Source organism: Nanorana parkeri, unplaced genomic scaffold, assembly GCF_000935625.1.
Source record: "Nanorana parkeri isolate BGI_ZX_2015 unplaced genomic scaffold, ASM93562v1 scaffold1102, whole genome shotgun sequence".
Lineage (NCBI taxonomy): Eukaryota > Metazoa > Chordata > Amphibia > Anura > Dicroglossidae > Nanorana > Nanorana parkeri.
In genome coordinates, this window is record NW_017307370.1 from 32,502 (window position 1) to 55,256 (window position 22,755).

The following is a 22,755-nucleotide window of genomic DNA, read 5'->3' on the forward strand; positions in this document are numbered from 1 at the left end:
CTTCAAAGTTTTCTTTTCTGAAAGTGCCTTCTGTAAAGTAGTCCATTGGGACAATAATCGGTCACATCCTAGGTCAAGTTATACATTCATCCCTTTGAAACCACATTAAAACTTTCAACGTCTTGCTCTAAGAAGCTCTACATGGTTTCAGTGTTGAAAAAATACTTAACAGAAAAAAAATATATATATATTTTTGAAATACATAGATTATAAGTGAAATACAGTACTTAGCAAACATTAGACCAAGATGCTTGTCAATAAAGTGTGAACAGCATTTTAAGTGCTAAAAGAAAAAACTCCTCCTCCAGTTCTTGTTCCTTAATATGTCACACTAAACTTTGAAAATAAAAAAAGTGGCACCAATTGATACTAAAGAAACAAAAAATAGACATAAAATGGTTGTGCCCAGGATGTCAGCAAGTGATGTTAGTGCTTGTAATCGGCAGTGTGCTTTGACCCTGGGAAGCACATGCCATGTTTCCAAAACATCTGCAAGTTTTACTAATATGAATATCTGTCCAAACAGGAATCCGCTAGAGAGTTTTCATTCTTAGTATTTGCCTCTGGGTCCTGTCAAACTGTGCTTGCCTTGACAGCCAGACTAGAGATGTCATTCCAGCAGTTAAACAATTGGAAGTTAAAAATATTAATGAAACAAATAATTAAAAGGACACACAAATATTTTTTTTCTTCACAGCACATAAAAGACTTTTTAGAGCATGGAGGGATGTATGTCCCTCTAAAGTTGACTTGTGCAGCTAGGCTTTGATAGGATGAATTTAAAGTACTATAGAACAAGTGCCATTGGCCAAGGTGGTGTGCAATCATAGGTCTACTCAAAAGAATACATTGCCATCAAAAACTTACACCTAACCACACCAATATGACACACGGCACAAGTCTCTAACCTATGATGAGACCAGTTGAAGAAAATGTGAACACTGGACAATGACAACAAAATATGTAAATTGGTATTTCAGCATTGTCGACATGACAATGACCCTTAACTCTTGTTATCTATTTGTGCCAGTGACCCACAACATAAAGCTATACCACCCATGGGAAAGCTCAAATATCAGTATGCATGCAAGCACACACGCCACATGTGCACTTTTTTCTTTCTTCGTTTCCCTTGTAATCCTCTCTGAAAGATTTGAAAGTAGAACGTGGTTGAAATTTGAAATTGGCACCCTGCAACTAAATCACAGTAGCCGCACTTATACAACCCTCTCCATCAAGACTGCGGAAAGATTAGACTGCCTCTTAAGTAGCTCCCCCACATTCTAGCTACCATACTAGTGAACACTTGTGAAAAGAACATATGCACCAACAGCCTTCCGAAGGATACCAGCCGCAACTATAACAATGTTATAAACCTAAAATAAGATGATAACATGTAAATACTGGGTTATTTATTCTACAGTACAGTAATCTGAATAAAATGACAAGGGTAAGCCTAATTTCTCCTTTCTGAACAGGTTTCACTTCCCTACATTAGATCGACCCTCGATGGAAATCTTAACCTCCTGAGGAATAAAAGAGGGCTTGGGAAGAGTCAATGGTGGTTCATCTTCAGATTTCTCTAATTTTCGTGATTCTGGGGCAGACCACCTCCTCTTCCTTGTTGTCATGGGTTTACCAGGTTCTGTTTTGGCTTCAAAGGACACGGCATTCAATCCAGCAGGACACCTTAGTTCTCCATTCTCAGATGAAACCTGTACACTTCCCTGATTAATCCCATTCTCTTGTTCTGCATACCTATATCTATTTCCAGGCAGGCTGTCGTTCTTTGGGTGCTTCAGCAAGATGCTAGCTGGATCCATGGGTTGCCCCTTCTTTATTGAGCCATTTTTTAAATTCTTGAGTGTAAGCGATATGCAGACATCTCCTACCGACAACTTGGAACATGGCAAATCAAAGAGCTGGCTTGTTCTCTCAGGACTACATGATGACCAGCCTTGACCAAACACAAAGAATGGATATTCTATCAAGACTTCCACACTGACCTAAAGAAAAACAAGAGGAGATACTGAGTTTAATAAAGTATATGAAATTGAGATGAACATTTTTATTGTTCTACATAGCTAGTTAATGCCGATTATGTTTATTTGAGTCTGTTCCTGATGACGGCTCTTTGTATACCAATCTTTCTATGACACCACTTGTTGGTTTTCTATGTACAACTTTGTCTATTAAATAAAGAATTTACAAAAAAAAGTATATGAATTCCACTACCATCATTTTTGGGGTTTGGGTGCAATTCAAATAACATATGAGAGCTAATAATTATCGATGCACAATTACTAATTCATAAAAGAAAACTATCATACTTTTTGGTCAGTTTTTATTTCTTTTAATCTAATATGTATTATTTACTTTGCAAATAAAGATTTACTATAGGGTGCTCCCTTGCTTGTATAACCTCACATGGTGCGGCGTTCCCCCCCGCTGGTGCCCCCCCCCCCTCTGTTGCCACTGTCGGTTATCCCAGGCACAGAGAACAACGGCTCAGTGGATGCTTGTAGAGAGAAGGAAGAGAGTTCAGCATTTCCACCTTTAGCTGTAATTACTTTGTCTGAGAGCGAGAAGACGCTGATGAAGCAGATCTCTGCTTCATCAGTTTCTTTGGGGGTCCCTAGGTGACATTAGGGGTCTTGACTCCATAAAGAGGACACTAAACTGATGAGCGGTAAAAGCTTTTACATCGTGGCCTATAGCCAATTTTAGGTATGGTAGTTTTTTGCGATTGTGGGCACACGCAATTTTAAAGCTTGACATGTTTGGTGACGTGACCCCGTCTTTTATATTTGACCATAAAATTGGGTAATAATAAATGTTTTATAACATAACGTAGGGAAAACAGTTTAAAAAAATAAAATAAATAAGGTCCTTTTTTCATTATACAGTAAAATATTAAAACCCCAGTGGTGATGAAATACCACCAAAAGAAAGCTCTATCTGTCCCCAAAAAATGGTATAAAATTAATTCCAGTACAGTGTTGCATGATGGAATAAATGTCAGTCAAAGTCCCGCATTGCTGAATACTGAAAAATGGCCTGGGCAGGAACGGGGTTTAACACCCCGGTCATCAAGTGGTTAAAGGAATGTAAATAAGTATCACATTCAAGCTATATTTACAGTATGGCCGACTTTAATGCATTCAATTTTGGCTTCAGCGACTTAAAGTGAATGAGCTTTACTCAGGCAGGGTACCTAAAGCAGACCCAACTATAAATCTAAAGTATATCTTTTAAAAAGGAAATAGCACAGTTTAATGTTGCAAAGCAATCAGTAAAAATGATGTACCTTTGACATATAGTTAGAGCACTTCTGCACATGTGGCAGTATCTAGCTTTGCCCAGGCAGGGTACATAAAGTAGACCTAACTATAAATCTAAAGTTGGTTGTCTAACGTGGCTTCATTAGCACAGTTTAATGTTGCAAAGCAATCAGTAAAAAGGATATAACTTTGGCATTATGATTTTAAATTAGAAGCAGCAGAACACTTCCACACATGTGGCAGTGTCTAGGTACACCCCATTCTGCTAGTATCACAGAAGCCTATCAGAAGCCTATGTCTCCCAATTTTTCTTCTGATTACTGGATTACATTGACAGTGCCATCAAGGGTTGGGACATAAAACATGAAGAGCTGTTCAACAGAGAACAATGAATTAAAAAGTGGAGGATGAGTGTGAGGAGTCAAGGAAAAGATATGAGGTTGTCCCTCTTTATTGAGATGAAATCCCTTTTTTCCATTTATAACACAAGGGGGTCTATTTATAAACATTTTGCAGAGCCATTCACCCTGGGAATCTCTGTGTAAACTTGTGCTGTGCGGATAACACATTAAAAAAATTCACATTAGCGCCACAAGACATGATTAAGAGACCATTTGAAGAAAACAAAAAATTAACCAATAATTTCCCAACTCAATGGAGACAATGGATTGTAAATGGCCAACAGTTAGTCCTTGAGTGATATACTGTATAATTATGTGTGTCTGTGTTTATATACACACTTTTATTTCTTTATCTCTCCTGTTTTGTTCCTCTATTATTTTTTTAAGCAACTAGATCACTTACATTTTGCCCTTCCCACCTGCTTATATTTAACTTCCCTTCACCCCACAACTGCTCCATTAAAACTGTAATAACTCTGGTCAGAGTTTACAGAACAATGGCCCTCTTCCCTGTCCCCACATGACAGCATTGGTGTCTGGCTTGAGTCACATGCTCCCTATACCTGAGAAAAACACTATATTGTATTTAGGCCTAGGAGGGAAAAAAAGCATGCATAAAGCTCAGAATGGAACACAATCACTGTATATCTGATGCTACTTGTCCTTGAAACACCACAACATGCTTAAGAAATAACCAAAAACACAAAGCTACTTACGATATTAGTCATTCATGAACAGGGCTTATTCTTTAAGATTGTAGGTGGGGGAATTTAGATTGCTATACGCACATGATTTTATCGCACTTTCTTTTGTTCAATAACTAGAAACTACATTAAACAACTAACTTGTTTTAGCTTAATTTTTCAGACTTTTGTTATCTTAGGAAATGTGAGAGATGAAAGAGGCTAGCTCTCAATGCCCCGTGGCAGATATCAGTTGAATGAACATAAATATCCTATTTTATAATCAGAGTCAGAGTGTAAAAAAACAGCATCCTTTTACTATCAAGGGTTAAACATACAGTAACTACCTTATACAATTAAAATTTATTTAGAAGGAGAAAAGTTAAATAAATCTTTAGGGATTAGAAGAAAAGTGGGGGAAAATTTTAAATGTTCATTCACAAACAAGTTTTACATGTTTGTAAATGGGAATTAAACAGGTTATTTCCTAAACTGCTGGGAGCCAAGAGGCATCTATTTTAAACAAGGGGCAGAGCTAATCAAATTTTAAAGTGTATGTAAAGTCAAAACTGTTTATTTTAGTTTTGCATAGAATGTGGAAGGGTGAAAACTCTGCCAGGTTCTTATTTTTATTGCTGTCTGTGTCTCTGCTAGGACCCTCATTTTTTGCCCTGGTGACTATTGTCTCTGGTACAGAAGGTGATGGTAAATCCAACACCTCCTTAACAGGAGGTGAGGGAAAAACATCCAATGGGGAATTCTGCTTTGGTGACAACTGTCTAAGAGGGAATTCCCCAATTATTTTCTGGAATAGGAAGTAAAAAAAATTACAGAGGTCATACCATTTCCTATCTATATTTAAAACGAAAAAAAGTATTTATATACACTTTAAAAAAAATATCCACTGGTATCTGAAATTCTGTTATCCCAGTCAGGTAGTTTGGATCTGAAGTTAGTACAGCTGGAATAATTTGTTTATCACTAGGGATAAATTACAGAAGAGTTTGTGAGTAAAGTAAAATATATTTCTGCTGCCCTCTTATGAACCCTTTCAGGTTCAGGGTAATTAAAACCTTAGCGACCAGATCAACTTTTGAGATTTTGATTTGCAACCGATTAAATACCAAAAAACCCAGCGGTTTTTAACAGCTCTACGTACCAAAATTATTTTCACACCATTCTTTTGTGCAAAATGCAGTTTTAGTTTGTTTAATAAGCAACATAGTTTGTATAATTAATACTATTTGAACAATTTCCATTAATTATTTTTTCCTATTGATTTTGAGTACATGAACTCCAAATATGTGTAGGTTTTGATACGTGTTAGTGCTGTATGTTTAATCACATGGGCTGATCACGACAGGATCTGTGCACAGGTGTTCTCCTGATCACAGCAGTATGGAGCGGATGTCAGCGATGTGACATCCATGTCCATACAGTTTTTTCCTTCATCTTGCGATGGAGACCCCATGTGTGTCTATGGGGAATCTGATGTAAACGGACATGCGTCAGCTTACATCAGATTGCCCCCGATCCGACACGATCCAGTACGTCGAAACAGAACACTGTTCCGTTTTTTCGGACGAAATTTGCTAATATAGTAACAGCTGTCATTAATGGGTTGAGTTAAAAAGAAGAGACTGTTAACTTAATAAATAACTAATATTTCTAGGCTCAAAATTTGTGTGCACTTGCAGAATGGTAAAAATAAAGACAAAAATAGATTAGACCAAAAGGTTAGCTCTAAAATTATTTTTCCCTCTGCTGTGTGGGGGATATCTAATGTGTAATAGATATTTATGTACTTAAGTGTTTTTTAACTGTATGTGCAAATATGCTCCTATGTGGTGGTAGTAGGGGTGGAGGGGGGTCGGGTGGAAACTGGATGTCTTTTTATTTGTTTAAATATTTTATCATATTTAGTGGTGATAGGTTCTCTTTTCGTAGTAATCAAGGGTTTGAACGTTTACAAGTAATTGGGTGGCTTTATAGCATCACTTCTACATGCATCTCACAAAGGGGCAGGATTAACAGAAAACAAACCTGCAGCTGCCCTTGAAGTCGCACAGTTGTTTTCATCCTTTCACTGCAACTGCCATAACACAGTGGTAATGACAGGGTTAATCAAGCAGAAAATGTGACTGGTAATGGAGTGTATAGTGATCTCCAGGGTGAGAAGCTACATAGAAAATTGGACTTTAATTAACAACCTCCAGGTATGTGGAACTGCCCCGGATGTTAACTTACTGTAAGAGAGTCGGAAGCGGGTTAAAAGCTCCCCCGTCACCATTTGACCAAGAGAGTCGGAAACGGGTTAAAATCTCACCCGTTAATCGATCAAAAAGTTTAACAATTAATCAAGAAATTAATCTTTAATTTCCACAGCCCTAGTTTATATTGCTTAGAATAAGTGGCAATGTGTAGATAAGGGGAAGAGTGAGGTTTTTTTTTAACCTTTTAACAAAGCCTGAGATCTTTAACCTTTTGTTAACACAGACAGTCCAGTACATCTAGTTTACAACTGATAATGGAATTCTGTCAGAACAGTACAGACAGGGATAATTATGACAAACATAACTCTCCAGCCTACTTCCTTAATATGTAGAAATTGAAAGCTAACTAAGGTTTTTCAGCAATTAAAAAGAGCATAAAAATGTTAGCAGTAATTTTAAAATATTTGTTTTAAAGTGTATTTCCACTTTTGCAGTCAAATTTGGGAAAACCCCTCCATATATGTGATCCTATTCACAAAGCCTAAAGAAACCTGGCTGATTCCAGGTTTTTCTCAGCACCGTCACAGTGCTCTGTTCTAATGGAAAGGCTTGGGACTGAAATTTAAGGATTGTGTTTCTCTCATTCACTTAATTAACATACAATTGACAAGCCACCTCAGACCCCTCACCCCACACAGCCTCTCCTAACATTGCAAATAAAGATAAGCAAGTAGAAATGTTAAGCCTTAAAACCCAAAGCCATATAAAAGCAGCTTAAACTGCAAGCATTTAAAAAAAATTTTTTTTTAGCTTATGCTATGTGAATGGGAACATGTAACAAATATAAAATAGGTGTTATCTCAATTTGGCTGTAAAAGTGGAAATACACCTTAAGGTCCACTCATACCCTAGCATTGTGTTGCTGCACAAGGCAACCAGGAGGCATGTTCGGGTGTCGTTCAAATTAATGGAAACATAGCACATGTTAGCACACACTAGGTACACTATGCAATAGCATGCATTAACGCAATGCTATGGTGTGAATGGGCCCGCAAAGTTATGCTATGTGAATTGGGACATAAAGTAGGTGTTATCATAATTTTACTGCAAAAGTGGAATTACAGTTTAAGTTTAAAAAAGATGGAAAAAAATAAAAGAATAAAATATGAATATAAAAAAAAAATATATACACACACACACATATATATACATATACATATATACACATACAATTATATACTGTATATTTATAGCAATTATTACTAGGTATGTCTATGACTATTCAGTATTAATTAAAGGTAATGGCTGGAAGACACATTTCAAACAGTAATGCAATATTTCCCTCACCTGTGCTCGATGTTCTCCGACAGCAAACTGAACCACAGCAATGCCTGGACTATGGCTGTTCTCAATCCTTTCAACAGTGCTGGAGTCTATTTTCAGATCGTTGCTAATATCGGCGCTCTGTATGAAGTCTTCAGTTTTTAAATCTTCTACCTTCTTTAGTTCACCATTGGCCAGCTGAATGATTGACCCTTTTGTGAAATAAGGGGGCAGTGTGGGAGCAGCTGCCATTGGAGAAGCAACAGACTGTACTAGTGGGAGGTGAATTTGAGCTGGAACCAATGTGGTCTGGTAGGCTGCTTGAGTTGCCAGTGATTCAGCACTGTAGTTATCACTCTTAGGAATGGGCGTAGTGACAAAAGTATGAGGCACTGCTGCATATTGGGGAGATGAAGTGACAATAGTAGGTGCTACCCTCACCCCGGATGGTTCAATGTCTGGATTGCCAACAGGTATGAGCAAGGGCTGTGTGCCTGGAATAACCAAGTGCTGTGGCAAGTTTCCAGGGTAACCAATGGTCTGCTGCTGACTGCTGAGATAGCCAATAACTGGCTGTTGTGTACCCGCATAAAAGGCTGCAGCAGGCAGCCCAACAGAAAGTTGCTCTGCTGCACTATGAGTTGTCTGGATGACAGTGTGAGGAGATAAAGTGGCCATGGTTTTCACGCTTTCTGCGCATAAAGTCTGTTGTGGGGATAAAGCATAGGACCGGTGGGATGGTTTTCCTAAGTGTAAGCTTCCCTTGTTATGAGCAGTTGAGGGTGAGGTTTCTCTCTTAATGGTTTGTTGAACATCAATGTCTGTGGCAGCTTGGTTGCTGTTGGGCACCACCATGACAGAGGTCCGAACACCTGAGGGATCCCGAGCACTGAACTCAGTACTTGGGTGCATCACTACATGCCTTGTCTCATAATGTTGGGAAGCTGGTTTATTATTGCCTGCTTTCATTAGCTGTGCATCTGCTGAGGAAGGGACCAGAAATCTCCTAACCTTCTCTATCTCCCCATTTAATAATTCCTTGGCTTGTGACCTGAAACTGTCTTCTTTCTTTGTAGGGTCCCTAGCAATAAAATGAGCTCCTGAATCTGAGTACTGCACAACCACCTGGGGGGAAGTACCCAGGGTAAGTGTATGTGGAATCACTGGGTGGGTATGTAAATGGACTGGGATAGTTGATGGTGACAGATTTCTGACTCCACTCTGTGACGAGCTTAAATTATGCACATAATGACTTGACTGTGTAGGTGAAGATCCTGCTGTAATCAATCCTGGAGTCCGATCTAGATGTGTTTCACCTTTATGCCCCTGCTGGCTTAAACTGCTTACATTGGCCAACATAGTGGAATAAGCCTCCATCTGGGAACGTTGTGATGGAGTGGAGACTCCTGATGCTGTTGAGGACACAGCACTTGATGCAGAATTCGATGTAGGTGAAACTAGCTGCGAATTGATGAACCCTGCATACGATGGTCCACTATAATGCGGTCCAATAAACTGGAACGTTTGGGGCACATTAGCATATTGCACAGGAGACATTGATGCCCCTGACTGAGACTGCACAGTTTGATAAATGGCAGGACCTGTTGTTGCTGCTGGTAACGACCTTGGAGCACTAGGGGGGGAATAGTCTATACCAGTTAAAAGGGTTTTATGTAAACCTGCCCCCTGTTGTAAACCAGCTTCTACTGAAGTTCCTACAGGCCCATGATGACGTCCACCATGGCTGCTGGTGGGAAGCCATGATAAACTATCTGTACGGTGGTTTTCATTTGTCAGTCCGACTGTCTTTTCTTCAGAAGGTCGACTGGTGGCGGGAATTTCACGTTTCTTCGGTGGCAGGCTTTCATTGCTCCTTTCTTGATTAGATTTCATGTTTTGCTTTCTGCCACCCCCGCCAACCCCCACTACTTGCTCACTGCCTGACTGATACTGATTTCAGTCTGGTGAATGGAAAATCACATTTAATTCCAGAAGGAACCCCAACAACTTCATGAGGAATCATCTCCCTGGGAGCACAATCTTCTAACAGCTGATATGGAATCTAAACATGGAAACAAAAAACATAATATACATATGTTAGAACAGGTCCTTTGGTTAAAAGCACTATTGAAAGTTATTGTTAAAAACAGAAATCAAAACTTGATTATGTGCCCCTGATTTGCCCCTAAGGAAAACAAATGAGTAACAACATGACACATGTTTTACATAAAGGTTTTCTACATCCATTTGCAGATATACTGTAAGCAACATGCCCGTTCTGTGCATGCGCCAAGTCCCGCTAGGAGGATAAACACGCACATGCACATAGCAAGTCTTGGCCATGGAACGACGCGGCGTATGGCGCACATGAAGTGACGCGCATACGCCGCGACTCACAAGAAAGACGCACCAAAGGCGCACAGGAAGTGATGTACATGATTGGCCCACTTCCCTATATAAACCGGACCAGCATGTCACTTAGTTGCTGGATTGTCTTCTAAGCTCCTGTTTGTGTATTGTATCCTGTCCCCTGCCTTGTCTTGAATATCATCGTTTACCTGGATTTTGACCTGTTTCTGCCTCAACTACCTTCCTCAATTGCTGCCTGCCTTTTTGACCTCGGACTGTTTATTGGATTATTTTTCTTCAAATTCCCTCGGTACTGCATCTGACCTCCCGGCTTTTGACCTCGGCTTGCCTTGACTACGATATCTGGATTACCCTTCTGCTTGCACGGTTTCACAACCACTGGCACTCGTGCCACTCTGTGTCTGACTGGCCTCTGTCACCATCCTCAAAGTCCATAAGACACGAGGTGCAAGGGAAGCCTCCTCACCCATCTAGTCTCCCAGACCAGGTGCGTGATATATACTTTACTTTCACCTAAAACTATCTGATATCGAAGCTGTTTCTTTGAAAGATGTTTCCTTAATGCAATGAGTTAAGCTTTCCCCTCCAATAGGTTTTATGACTGACTTTTGCAACATACAAACAACTTAGATGGCCAATTAAAACTTTAAGAGAATACAGACATGCTTAGTTGTGGTGTGAAAGGGAGCACATAGAAAACAGTTGTTTCGATGTGTCCTTGCAGAAACCTGCATTGATCAGGTACAGAAAAACACAGGTCTCTGCACATGGTGTGAATGAGTTCTTAGGATGAAAGATTTGTCATCTGTAACATGAAAATGACTTTTAAAGACTGAAATATAACCTAACTTTAAGCACAATATATTTGCAGCTGGGTGATAAGTCATTTCATTTGTAATATTGGACTCGAACCAAAACTAGAGAGTGTGAGGAAGGATCAGAACCTCTGTCATGTTTGAGCGTTGTCTGTGTCCTTTTATGGGAGCTTTCCCCTCACTTCCTGTCTCAGAATGGTTAACTGGAAAGGAAGTGAAAGAAAATCTCGCAAATGGTGATGCAAACAGCTATAAAAACAATATTAAGTAGGGTGGAGAAGGGTCAAAACCTCTGTAGGCTTTTACTGTAGTTTGCGCTCACTAAAGGGTCACTAAACGGAAGGTAAAATCTCCCTTGTGAGATTACTAACCTTCACCACTTTACCGCAACACTTTGTCTAGAGTTTTGCTTCAACTATGATTAAATTATCAAATTATCCAATTATCACACAGGGGTGCCAAAATCAAATGTGCAGCATTTGTACTGGCTGCTTTACGGACTGGTAATCAGCAGTGTGAAAATCCTGGAGACAAAAGTGGAATTTCATCTACATTGTTGGGGTACAAAAAGATCGATAAAGTTGTCACCTTTATAATCAACACATACATATATAATCAATATTAAATGGCTTTTTCATATAATATTTCATATATACAGTGCATTCAGAAATTTTAATTTTTGTTATGTTGCAGCCTGATACTACTGTTGTTTAAATTCTTTTTTTGCTCTCTCATTAATCTACGCTCAGTGCCCCATAATGACAAAGTGAAAACAGAATTTTAGAAATGTCTGTTGAATTATTAAAGAGAAAAACTGAAATATCCCATTGGAATAAGTATTTAGACCCTTTGCATCAACACTTGAAATTTAGCTCAGGTGCCTCCCATTGCTTTTGATCGTTGCTGTTTTTACACCTTGATTGGAGCCCCCCTGTGGTAAATTAAATTGATTGGACATGATTTGGAAAGGCACACACCTCTCTATAGAAGGCCTCACAGCTGACAATGCATATTGTAATAGAGCAAAAGCCATGAGGTCAAAGAAACTGCGTGCAGAGCTCAGGGACAGGTTTATTGCAAGGCATAGATCTGGGGAAGGCTACAAAACAATTTCTGCTGCACTGAAGGTTCCCCAGTTTTTTATTTTTAATAAATTCACAGACATTTCTAAAATTCTGGTTTCACTTTGTCATTATGGGGTACTAAGCGTAGATTAATAAGAAGAAAAAAAATAATTTAAATAACTGTAGTATCAGGCTGCAACATAACAAAATTAGAAAAAGTGCATGTGCATAGCTGGGTCCGAAAGGAAGGGAGACACACCAGCAGAAGCACCTGCTCCCACCAGTCAGGTACGCGATCTGCGACCGCAAGCCTGACAGGAATTTCCACTCGCCTGCACTGCATTTCACACACTGAATGACCAGATTAGTATGACCTGAGCACCGGACGTTTGTAGGCAAATTAGCTATAATTAGCTATAATTTTGTGCTGAAGTTGCTAGAGGGCCAGACCATTATAAATAGGGAAGCAGGTTGTTTACCACGACAGTAGAAGTGATTTTTTCTGAAGATATGGGTAAACAACGCGATTTAACAGCCTTTGAACGTGGGATGATTGTTGGCGCGAGCCATGGAGCGAGTATCAGCAAAACAGCAGAATTCGTTAAATGTTCAAGAGCAGCTGTTGTTAAAGTGTTTAAAGACTGGACTGTCAGCCGAAAATCTGGGTCTGAACATGCAAATTGTGGTCGTCAGCGACTAGTCAATGTTACGGCAGAACGGAGAGTGGCAAGACTGGTACAAGACAACAGAAGGGCAACAGTGCAGTGTCAGACTCCTCGCATCACCTTTCAACATCTCGTGGAGTCACGAGGCGGCCCAACGAAGTCATCTCGCGGAGTCATCTCGTGGCCCAACGTAGTACTGATGGGGTGGTCATAATAATATGGCCACTCAGTGTATATACAGACACACACACACTTTTCCCATAATCTTTATTTGTAATGTTAATCTCACAAAAAAATTGATTAACAGCAATCCCAGTGAGACAAGCTCTCCATGCTACTTTTAAATCTCAGCTATTCCCCTGATGGACCCCCTTCTCCCTTACCAAGATCTTGGATTAAAATTCACCCCACAACAATACTGTATTTTGCTCACAAATCCTCTATTTCTGGGACATAGGAGGCTGGATAAAAATCCTGAAATATCATGGAACCTATCCATAAAACAGTGGATGTTTGCTTAGTCATGCAACCAGCCACATATTCTCCATCTCAATAACTTCACATACAAGATTTATAAAAACTCTCTATTGATACATCTTTTAAATACCGCCAGAGCATGTATCCTAGTCACATGGAAGCAACCTAATCTACCAACAGTAGACCTGTGGTTTCACAGGATGAACCAACTATGCTGATGGAGGACTTCATCGCCTCCTTACACGGTAAACATGACAAATTTAATTCTACCTGGTATGTCTGGATTCGATTAACCACTTTGTCAGACTAGCAGACGGTGCTTACATCTTCAAGAAAGCGGGTGGGTTAAGAGGATCTAACAAGGAGGTGGGAGCCAATCAGTCCCAAATCACCATCTCTTTCCACTCTCCCCCATCCTTGTACAGGCCCTGCTTCCTGTCTTCCTACCAACCCTATCTATCTTTCGCGCCCACTCTCCCAATCCCGCTCTGCCTAACTCTTTGCTTCTTCCACCCACACTTCTCAATCCCGTACCCCTTTTTCATAACTATTGCCTTCCTTTCCCACTCTTTTTTAACCCTTACTATAAGTTACCTCCATTTAATAGAAAACAAAATGGAATGATAGGGAAACACAAGTACATCAGATGGCCATCTTGTCATATGTGGGGATTATTTGGAAACTTTTCTGCTTTAAAAGCTATACTATGTTCTGTACATAACATTTAACATTTAAAGTCATTATAATGTCTGTATCTTCTCATGCTCAACAAATTAAAAACACGAGATTAACCTTGTTTGTTTACTGAAAGCATACAGTAATTCCAAATAAAATCTCCCTAGAACAAATATTAGGGGGAAAAAACATACAGGGGAGGGGTGAAAAATGTCCCCTCTTATTTCTAAGGACCAGATCCAAGTGAAAGGTGACCATCAGATCAAGGGTTAACTGCTCATTTTGGTCTAGGGGCCGGGATACAAAAGATATACTCACCTGATACATGGTCCTGCGGCAGTCAGCACTCACCTCACCGTTTCGCTCTGGCATGTCCCTCAGCGTCTTCAAATCTAATACAGGTGGATTGATCTGCATTAGATGTGATACAGTCACGGGTCATTAGAACACCGGAACACAGAGGAGAAGAGGCTGGGGGACCAGTCTAGCAGCCAGGAGGAACCGAGGATGAGGTGAGTAAATTTTGTTTAATGCAGCCAAAATGAGTCGTTAACCCTTGCAGTGCAGGGGTAGCCCCACTGCAAAGGTTAATTTTGTAAATTCCTGGAGTTCCTCTTTAACTGTTTTTTTTCTAGCTGATGTTTTTATTGGTTAAATTTTTCAAACTATTAACATTTAATCTGTTTTTATCTATGTTAATATTTTTTTCTTTTTAGTGTCACTTTTAGGGATGCAGCAATATAGATACCGGTATGGGTATAAGTGCCGATACTGAGTACTGGTAAAAAATACCCATATACTAAATGCAGAAATTGGCGCTTTAAATTTTTAAACATAAGCAACTACCTGAGGTCCCGCACTTCCTAGGGACCTTGGCACAACCTTCCTGTGAACCAAACGGTGTCTGTTTACAGCGCCGGCCGCCTCCTCCTTCCCAGGGGGAACCACACAGCGCTGCTTACCGTGGTGAGACCCTGCACAGCCCATCTGAGACCCCGCACAGCCAAATTGTGACCCTGCACAGACCTCCTGAGACGCCGCACAGTAATAATAATACAATGATAGAATAATTTTTGCAAAACAATGTCACCAAAATAAATTGTTGTCCTAAAAAAATTATATATGTATTATTTTGGTTTCTTAAGTAATAACAAAGTTAGGGTTTGCGTGATAAAATGGCAAATGTTGTGATAATTGTGACAGTTCAGCATAGGAATAGAAAAAGGCTTCACCGCACCACCCAACACCAGTTTCTGACACCCGGGTGTGTCCGTGTGCTTGCCAGGAGCCTTCTGTGCTCCACATCCACACAAAGTGAAGGAAAAAGCAGCATTCACTGCCGTATACTCTAAGTGCTTAGTTGTAGAATTCTCCATGACTAAGACCGTATGTGTGAAATGCATTAGAGGTGGGTGGCCACTGGGCGAGGTTTCCTGTCATGCTGGGTGCTGGAAGTTTTATGGATTAAAACTTTGTATTGGTAAATAGCAGTGTGCAGCTTTTTCCTTCTAATTCTCAGTTCATCATAGGACTTATGGTTTGTTTCTTGTAATATATTAGCTCATTCTGCCTTCGTATATATATATATATATTTTCCCTTATGTCTTTCTGAAGCTTTAAGGATTTTAACAATTTCTACACACAAAGCATGAAATAAATCCAACGTTAATTCGGGGAGATGATAACGTAGCAATAAGAATAATGATAATAATAATAATAAGAAGAAGAAATGTTTTACACATAATACAGCATTTAGAATATATCTTTGTTCTTCTATGCATTTTGTCTTCACCAAACAGCTTCTACTTTATTTTAAACTTAAGCACAGAAAAGTACTGAACGAAAAAAAACATAACACTCTGTAGTGCAAAGTGCTGACTTTTATTAGGATTGCGTAGGTGGGTGTTGAAACAAGTGTGAAAACAACTGTAAAGGGGAAAGACTGTGTTGAACAAAGGATAACTGTTGAAGAACTTGTCATCATTTTCTCCTTGTATGTGCTGGATGACAGTTCAGCATAGGAATAGAAAAAGGCTTCACCGCACCACCCAACACCAGTTTCTGACACCCGGGTGTGTCCGTGTGCTTGCCAGGAGCCTTCTGTGCTCCACATCCACACAAAGTGAAGGAAAAAGCAGCATTCACTGCCGTATACTCTAAGTGCTTAGTTGTAGAATTCTCCATGACTAAGACCGTATGTGTGAAATGCATTAGAGGTGGGTGGCCACTGGGCGAGGTTTCCTGTCATGCTGGGTGCTGGAAGTTTTATGGATTAAAACTTTGTATTGGTAAATAGCAGTGTGCAGCTTTTTCCTTCTAATTCTCAGTTCATCATAGGACTTATGGTTTGTTTCTTGTAATATATTAGCTCATTCTGCCTTCGTATATATATATATATATATTTTCCCTTATGTCTTTCTGAAGCTTTAAGGATTTTAACAATTTCTACACACAAAGCATGAAATAAATCCAACGTTAATTCGGGGAGATGATAACGTAGCAATAAGAATAATGATAATAATAATAATAAGAAGAAGAAATGTTTTACACATAATACAGCATTTAGAATATATCTTTGTTCTTCTATGCATTTTGTCTTCACCAAACAGCTTCTACTTTATTTTAAACTTAAGCACAGAAAAGTACTGAACGAAAAAAAACATAACACTCTGTAGTGCAAAGTGCTGACTTTTATTAGGATTGCGTAGGTGGGTGTTGAAACAAGTGTGAAAACAACTGTAAAGGGGAAAGACTGTGTTGAACAAAGGATAACTGTTGAAGAACTTGTCATCATTTTCTCCTTGTATGTGCTGGGAACATCTGCCTCACAGCACAGGAAACTGTAGTCATGTGTATTCTCTTTTAGTATAGCATTTTCAAAGAAGCTGGGTCAGATGAGTAAGGAAGAACTACAGCTAAGAAAAAATACAAGCCAAGTTTCTAGCACAAGTCAATTTGTATTGACCAAGTACTGTAAATTATGCTCATCTGCCATCACACTACAAGCATACCTACTACAAATTCTTAAATGTTCTCCAAAACTCAGGGAAAGTATAATTTACAGCAGAGACTCCCAGTTCACAATGAGAACATTACCCACCCACGCCTGCATACTTTATTACCGATGAACTCCTAAATACAGATAAAATACATATACTGCATAAGATGTTTCACCTGCCAAAGGATTTGTATTTTTTTGCATCTGGTCTTAAGTGGTACTGGGTACCCCCACTGCAAGGGATAACTAGTGTTAATCCTCAATTTCCTGACCCACAGACTGTAAACCTTTGACCTAGACTCATCAGCTTCCAAAAACATAGATCTACCAACATTTATTTTGCCTGATATGTCATTTGCTTCTTGCACTTATCCTGTTTTTCCAGGTTGCCAGCTCATTTTCCCATTCATTTTGATGTATTCCATTGTAAATTATAAAAGTAATTGGTTGTTACATCAGCTGCCTTTACTAGTTACTGTGCAGTGCACAATGCAGAGCCAGTAAAAATGTTAGTTCTCTTGAAACAATTTAAAAGAGAACTAAAGCCAAACTTTGTTTTGGCTTTAGTCCTCTTTTGGGTCACAGGAGTACATTTACTAATATACTCCTCTGACCCAAACTTATAACCAGCTACTGCTTATTATATGCTGACAGTGCAGAACCACACTGCAGTCAGAAAGGATCCACCTGACAATATTGTCAGGGTCCATCCTGCTGCTCATTTGATAGCTGGCTTTGAATCTCTGGAGCCAAAGCCAGCTGTATGTGCCCCCTTCCCCAGTCTGTCCCTCAAATGAGCACTGGAAGAATCGAGAGAGGGGAATCCCTTCAGGGAGCAGTGACCGCCACTCACCGCTCTCGACATGGAGAACACCGTGAGCTGAGCAATCAGCGGTTCATGATTGCTTAGGTCTCGATCATCGATCAAATATTTAAATGAAGCCTCTAATGTTCCTGGACTAGCTGTGTAATTAACTCATTCAATGCTTGTGATAGGCATGTGGTAATTATTTTAAGTAGACTCCAATAGCACCACAATAGATGAGGTCTAATGCTACATCTTTGCAAAATTACACTGAGTTCTGTTTACTGTGATAAAGTCCTTCCAGTCTGTTGAATGAGAATCCCCCTGGGTAGAGGAAATGATTTATGATCTTACCACAGGCAATGATAAGAATATGAATAATACAAAAGTCGACATAATTCAGAGCAGAAGTAGTATTTTTATGTATAGTAGATTTTAGCGGTTTCTAAATTGTACACATTTGGGTGTATTTTCAGAAGCATTTGTAGAAAACATTTTTCCAGATGGCATTTTAGCATATTTCCACTCTTTTAGCATTTGACACTGATGAAGTCGTTAGAAAATATGTAGCCATGTTTATGATTCTAGATTCATTGTCTACAAATATACATTCAGGGGGCATAATAATAACACAAAGTGACTACATGTGTACTACACTTTGCTCACTATAGGAAGTAGTCACCAACTGTTTCCATCTTTATAAGATCACCAATACTCTGTAAAGAAATGTGTTCAGCTTTTAAACTCTAGACAGGCAGAAATGTCCAATATACTAGATTTTTATCTCTCAGAAATGCATTTTTTTACACATTTAATTTACATCTAATTCAGTTATGTATTCATTAGAAAAGCATTAAAAACTATTTTTACAAAGAACTAGCATAAATACCTAAATCTGATTCTATTTTAGCCTCCTGTTAGCCTTGCACAGGCCTAGTGAGACAGGGTAAGTACTCTGGGATAGTCAGGTGCTACTGTTCTCACCCTATAACAGGAAGTGCTTGAAAGCTGCAAATTAAAAAAGATTAAAAATGACTTTTGAAATTAAATAAAAATGTTAAAGATATTTTAGTGATTGTGTTTAAATATACACAAAGGTAGCAAAACTCTGCATTATCCACTTTATTCACTAGGATGGTCCTCACCTGGCATCCACTTTTCTCTGTTTCACTCAGTAAGGCCTTAATCATGGAGGACTGTTGTTGCACATAATTATATAATGTGTAAGTTTAATCTCTTTTTTTATATGTCCTGCTTTCAATTAAATCTTACTAGTGAGATGTATCTAAAAGCACTTCCTTTCCTTTCCTAGGGTGACAATAGTTACTGCTGCAGTGCTGTCACTCATTTCCTACACACTACTGAGTTGGACTACGAGCAGCCATCCAAACACACTGGCACTGGCAAATTCTGCCGTAGTCACCACAGTGATGCATATAGTATCCACAGGAAGTTCCTAAAAGAGTTTTATTGGAAGTGTGCAGTGCAGGAAGCAAAAACACGAACAAAGTAAGCAAACATGAGCAAAAAAATTTGATTATATTTTACTTACAGTGCTCTACAAATTGAGAATTCTTTTAAGTATGTTTTTAGTTGCATGCCAGTGGTGCATAAAAATGCCATTATAACTGAACAAATTGATTGCATTATCAGGTTTTAAAAACAGGAAGGTTTCCAGGCAGAATCTGTCATCTTCAAATCATACTATATAAAAGTTTTTTTTCTTCTTAAAATACCTTCTAAAACCTCCCCTGTCTGGAGAACATTGAGAAGTTGAAGCCTAACCTTGAAACTAGAGCCTTTGATTCTGATTATACCAGTGTGTGAAAAATACAGCTCTCTTTATAAAGTTCAGAACACATAACACGCAATGAGAACCTGCTGCATAGGCCACAACTGCTGCACTTTGTGATGATGACAGTAAAATACATGCTGGCATAGGAACAGGGACATATATCTTTATATCAATGGTCTCTGACAAAGCTGTAGCTGGAAACAATTAAATCCTGACACCAAGGAATGAGGAAACCACATCAGATTATGGTGTTAATTAAAACTCAGTATGAAGATGATATCCACTGTTGAGTCTCTTATTTATATTATATTTCCATAATGCATACCACATTTATAATCCAGCATTTTCATTAACAGCTCTTAATAGATAATGATTTTCTTCAAGTCAAGAAGGACACAGCCTTACATATTCAATATACTGCCTAAAGCTGTACTGCACATTTGTGCTTGAGTAAATTTAAAAAGGAACCGTGAAAGCATACTGACATATATATTTGTCACTAGGCAACTGCATGACTAAAAAAACCATGAATGGTTTCCTCCTCATAATCTGATATACAACTCAAACTATAGCCTGAAATAGCAAGCAAAAAATGATAAATCAGCCATTAATAGCCTGCTAAAGGCATACAATGGACATTCAATGGAATGTTGATTTCAAGGGAAATTATAGGGGGTTATTCACTAAGCTGCCGCTGGCTCGTTTATTCTGCTCGCTACCTCGGAGGTAGCGAGCAAAATAAGAAAAATTTCAACAGAGAAAGAAAAAACAGCATGGGGTCCCCCTCCCAAACCATACCAGACCCTTTAGGTCTGGTAGGAAAGTTAGGAGGGACCCCAAGTTAAAATGTAAAAAAAAAGTGCGTGGGGTTCCCACCTAGTCGTACTAGGCCCTTTAGGTCTGGTAGGAATTTTAAGGGTTCCCTCAACCCCCAAAAAACGGGAAACAAAACGTGGAGTCCCACCTAAAATTCCCAACCAGACCCTTAATCCGAGCACAGGCTTGGCAGACCAGGAAAGGGGGGACGAGCAAGCACCCCCCCATCCCTGCGCCATACCAGGCCACATGCCCTCCGCATTGGGAGGGCTACTGTCCTCAGGCCATTTGAGGATAGTAGCCTGTCATTGTATGACAACAAATGGGTGGAGCCAGCCGTGAAGTCATAACCGACTCCACCCATTTGTTTTCATTTGGCTTGGACTTGCAATAGTGATTTGACAGGTGCAGCCAAATGTGAACAGATAGATGGAGCCAGTGGTGATGTCACCGCTATCTCGGCCCATCTGTTTACATTTGGCAAGCATCTGTCAAACTTTCATTCTGTGGTGGCAGTTCGTCAGGTGCAGACAGGTTGGCGGGCGTCTGGTATTACTATATTTTGAAGAGTCAGAGTCGTCGTGGACAACGCTGGACATCGTGATTGACCCTTGGATTACGTTGGTGAATCAATTTTGGGTATTTCTTTTATTAAAACCTCTGTTGCATTTTTTTTTTCAATTAAAGGATTTTTTTCTAAAAGTGTGGTAGTTTTATTTACATTTTACTTTAACCCTTAAACGAATGAGTAGGGGTACAAGTACCCCTTACTCAATCACAAGGAGGGCAGCATCTAGGTTTTCTGCCAGTCTTTACTCTGATCCTTGTTCACATGACCAGCACTTGCAGGAGTCAAAAGCAGCATTTTTTTTTTAGGCAGTCTGGGCTTTCCTATACTTTTCAATTATATATTCAGTTTGATTGAAATGTTTTGTATGGCATCCCACAGTGAAAGCACTAAAAAATTGAACTCCTGGCAAATAGATACATGCACAGCTGAAATACATACCGTATATGTGAGCTTTTTCTGCCAAAACAGTTGCATTCTATTTAGTCAGTCTTTTTATGCAGGTACCCCTGACAAACATCTCTGCCAACATTATATTTTTCTTTGTAGCAGAAAATGTGTTCTGAGACAAACATGGAAACTGACTTTTGGCTGGTCATTCCCAAGGACTCCACTCAGCGGATGATGTCTGCACTCAGTGACACGGGATTCCATGGCAAAAATGGTGGGATATGAGGAATAATGGTGCCCAGCAACTGATGGAAATAAGGTAGCATCTGGTTCTCAGTCCAACCAGCCTACTCACTACATCTTCAGATACTGAGCAAGTGCTACGGTAATGTCTGTCTCTGGATCTGGAAAGAATTTCAAAGCATTTTGAAAGCTAACTTTTTCCAGACCTGAGCCTGGAAACCACCTTACATGAGATCCAGTGTCTGAAGGTCACTGCCAGGCTTTTCCCTCAACATTTAGCCCAGTGGGGTCCCGATGCGGTACTCCAAAAGCCAAGCTGAGTATGACCATGCTAGTTAGCTGCAAATTGGAGGGAAGCATCGAGCAACGATGCTGAGAAGAGTCTTGATCAAACAACAAAGAAGAAAAAAAGTACAAAGTAGCAAAATAATAGGTTAGTCTTTACAGCAGCAGAGCTGCAAAAAAGATATCTATCCTTCTAGGACACTAGTAAAAAAAACTTGGCATGCAGGTAGAAGGAATGTCTATCCTGGGCATGTTTTTTTTTTTAATGTGTGCTATTGTCCAATCTTCCTGTAAGCAACAGTATAACCGGAAGGTTAAAGACTTCCTGTGTCCCTCAATGGTCAATATAGAAAAAAAGTATTGAGTAAGTATTATCATTATCATCATTTAGCATGCATTCTGCAATTTGCTATTTCACAGTAAAAAGCCTGGGAAATATGAGGGGAATTTTTAGTTACAAATGGGTTTACTCCAGAATAAACAGCAGCTTATATACTGCAGCCCTTACAAGACAGAGTTTTAGAGCAATGTGCATTTGTGTTCAACAAAGACCAGAAACATGTACTTGGAGCATGGGAGTTTACTTTGGCATACAACACCAAATCTAAGTAGATGTCTGATTGATTTTTATTTTCTTTCTACTGACAGAAGAATTTCCTCCAAATGGAAAACCCAGATTTGAAATCCATATAGGAGGGGGAGGGGAAGGGAGAGAGTGTGTGATCCCGGGTGCAATGCCATAAATTAAAGATCTTTGTACTGTTGGGAGTGTGCACTGTGCAGCTAAATTCTTATCAGATTTCTAGACCACCAGTTCAGCAGACAGTGACCCTCATGGACAGCACAGGGGTTTAACTGTTTGTTTCCCAGCTGCAGCAACAACTAATA

General features: G+C 39.4%; 1 protein-coding gene across 2 annotated transcripts in view; it reads right to left on the reverse strand.

The window, feature by feature from the left end:
• Window positions 1-932: 932 nt before the first annotated feature.
• The window catches only part of ATXN1 (ataxin 1), a 156,670-nt gene continuing 134,847 nt past the window's right edge, over window positions 933-22,755 (reverse strand). For both annotated transcript variants that reach the window (XM_018567846.1, XM_018567845.1), the window contains exons 5-6: window positions 7,926-9,963; window positions 933-2,006 (exon numbers count right to left, since the gene is read on the reverse strand). In XM_018567846.1, the coding sequence (XP_018423348.1) occupies window positions 1,482-2,006; window positions 7,926-9,794 (2,394 nt within the window). In that variant the 5' untranslated portion in view covers window positions 9,795-9,963 and the 3' untranslated portion in view covers window positions 933-1,481. The remainder of the gene's footprint in view (window positions 2,007-7,925; window positions 9,964-22,755) is intronic.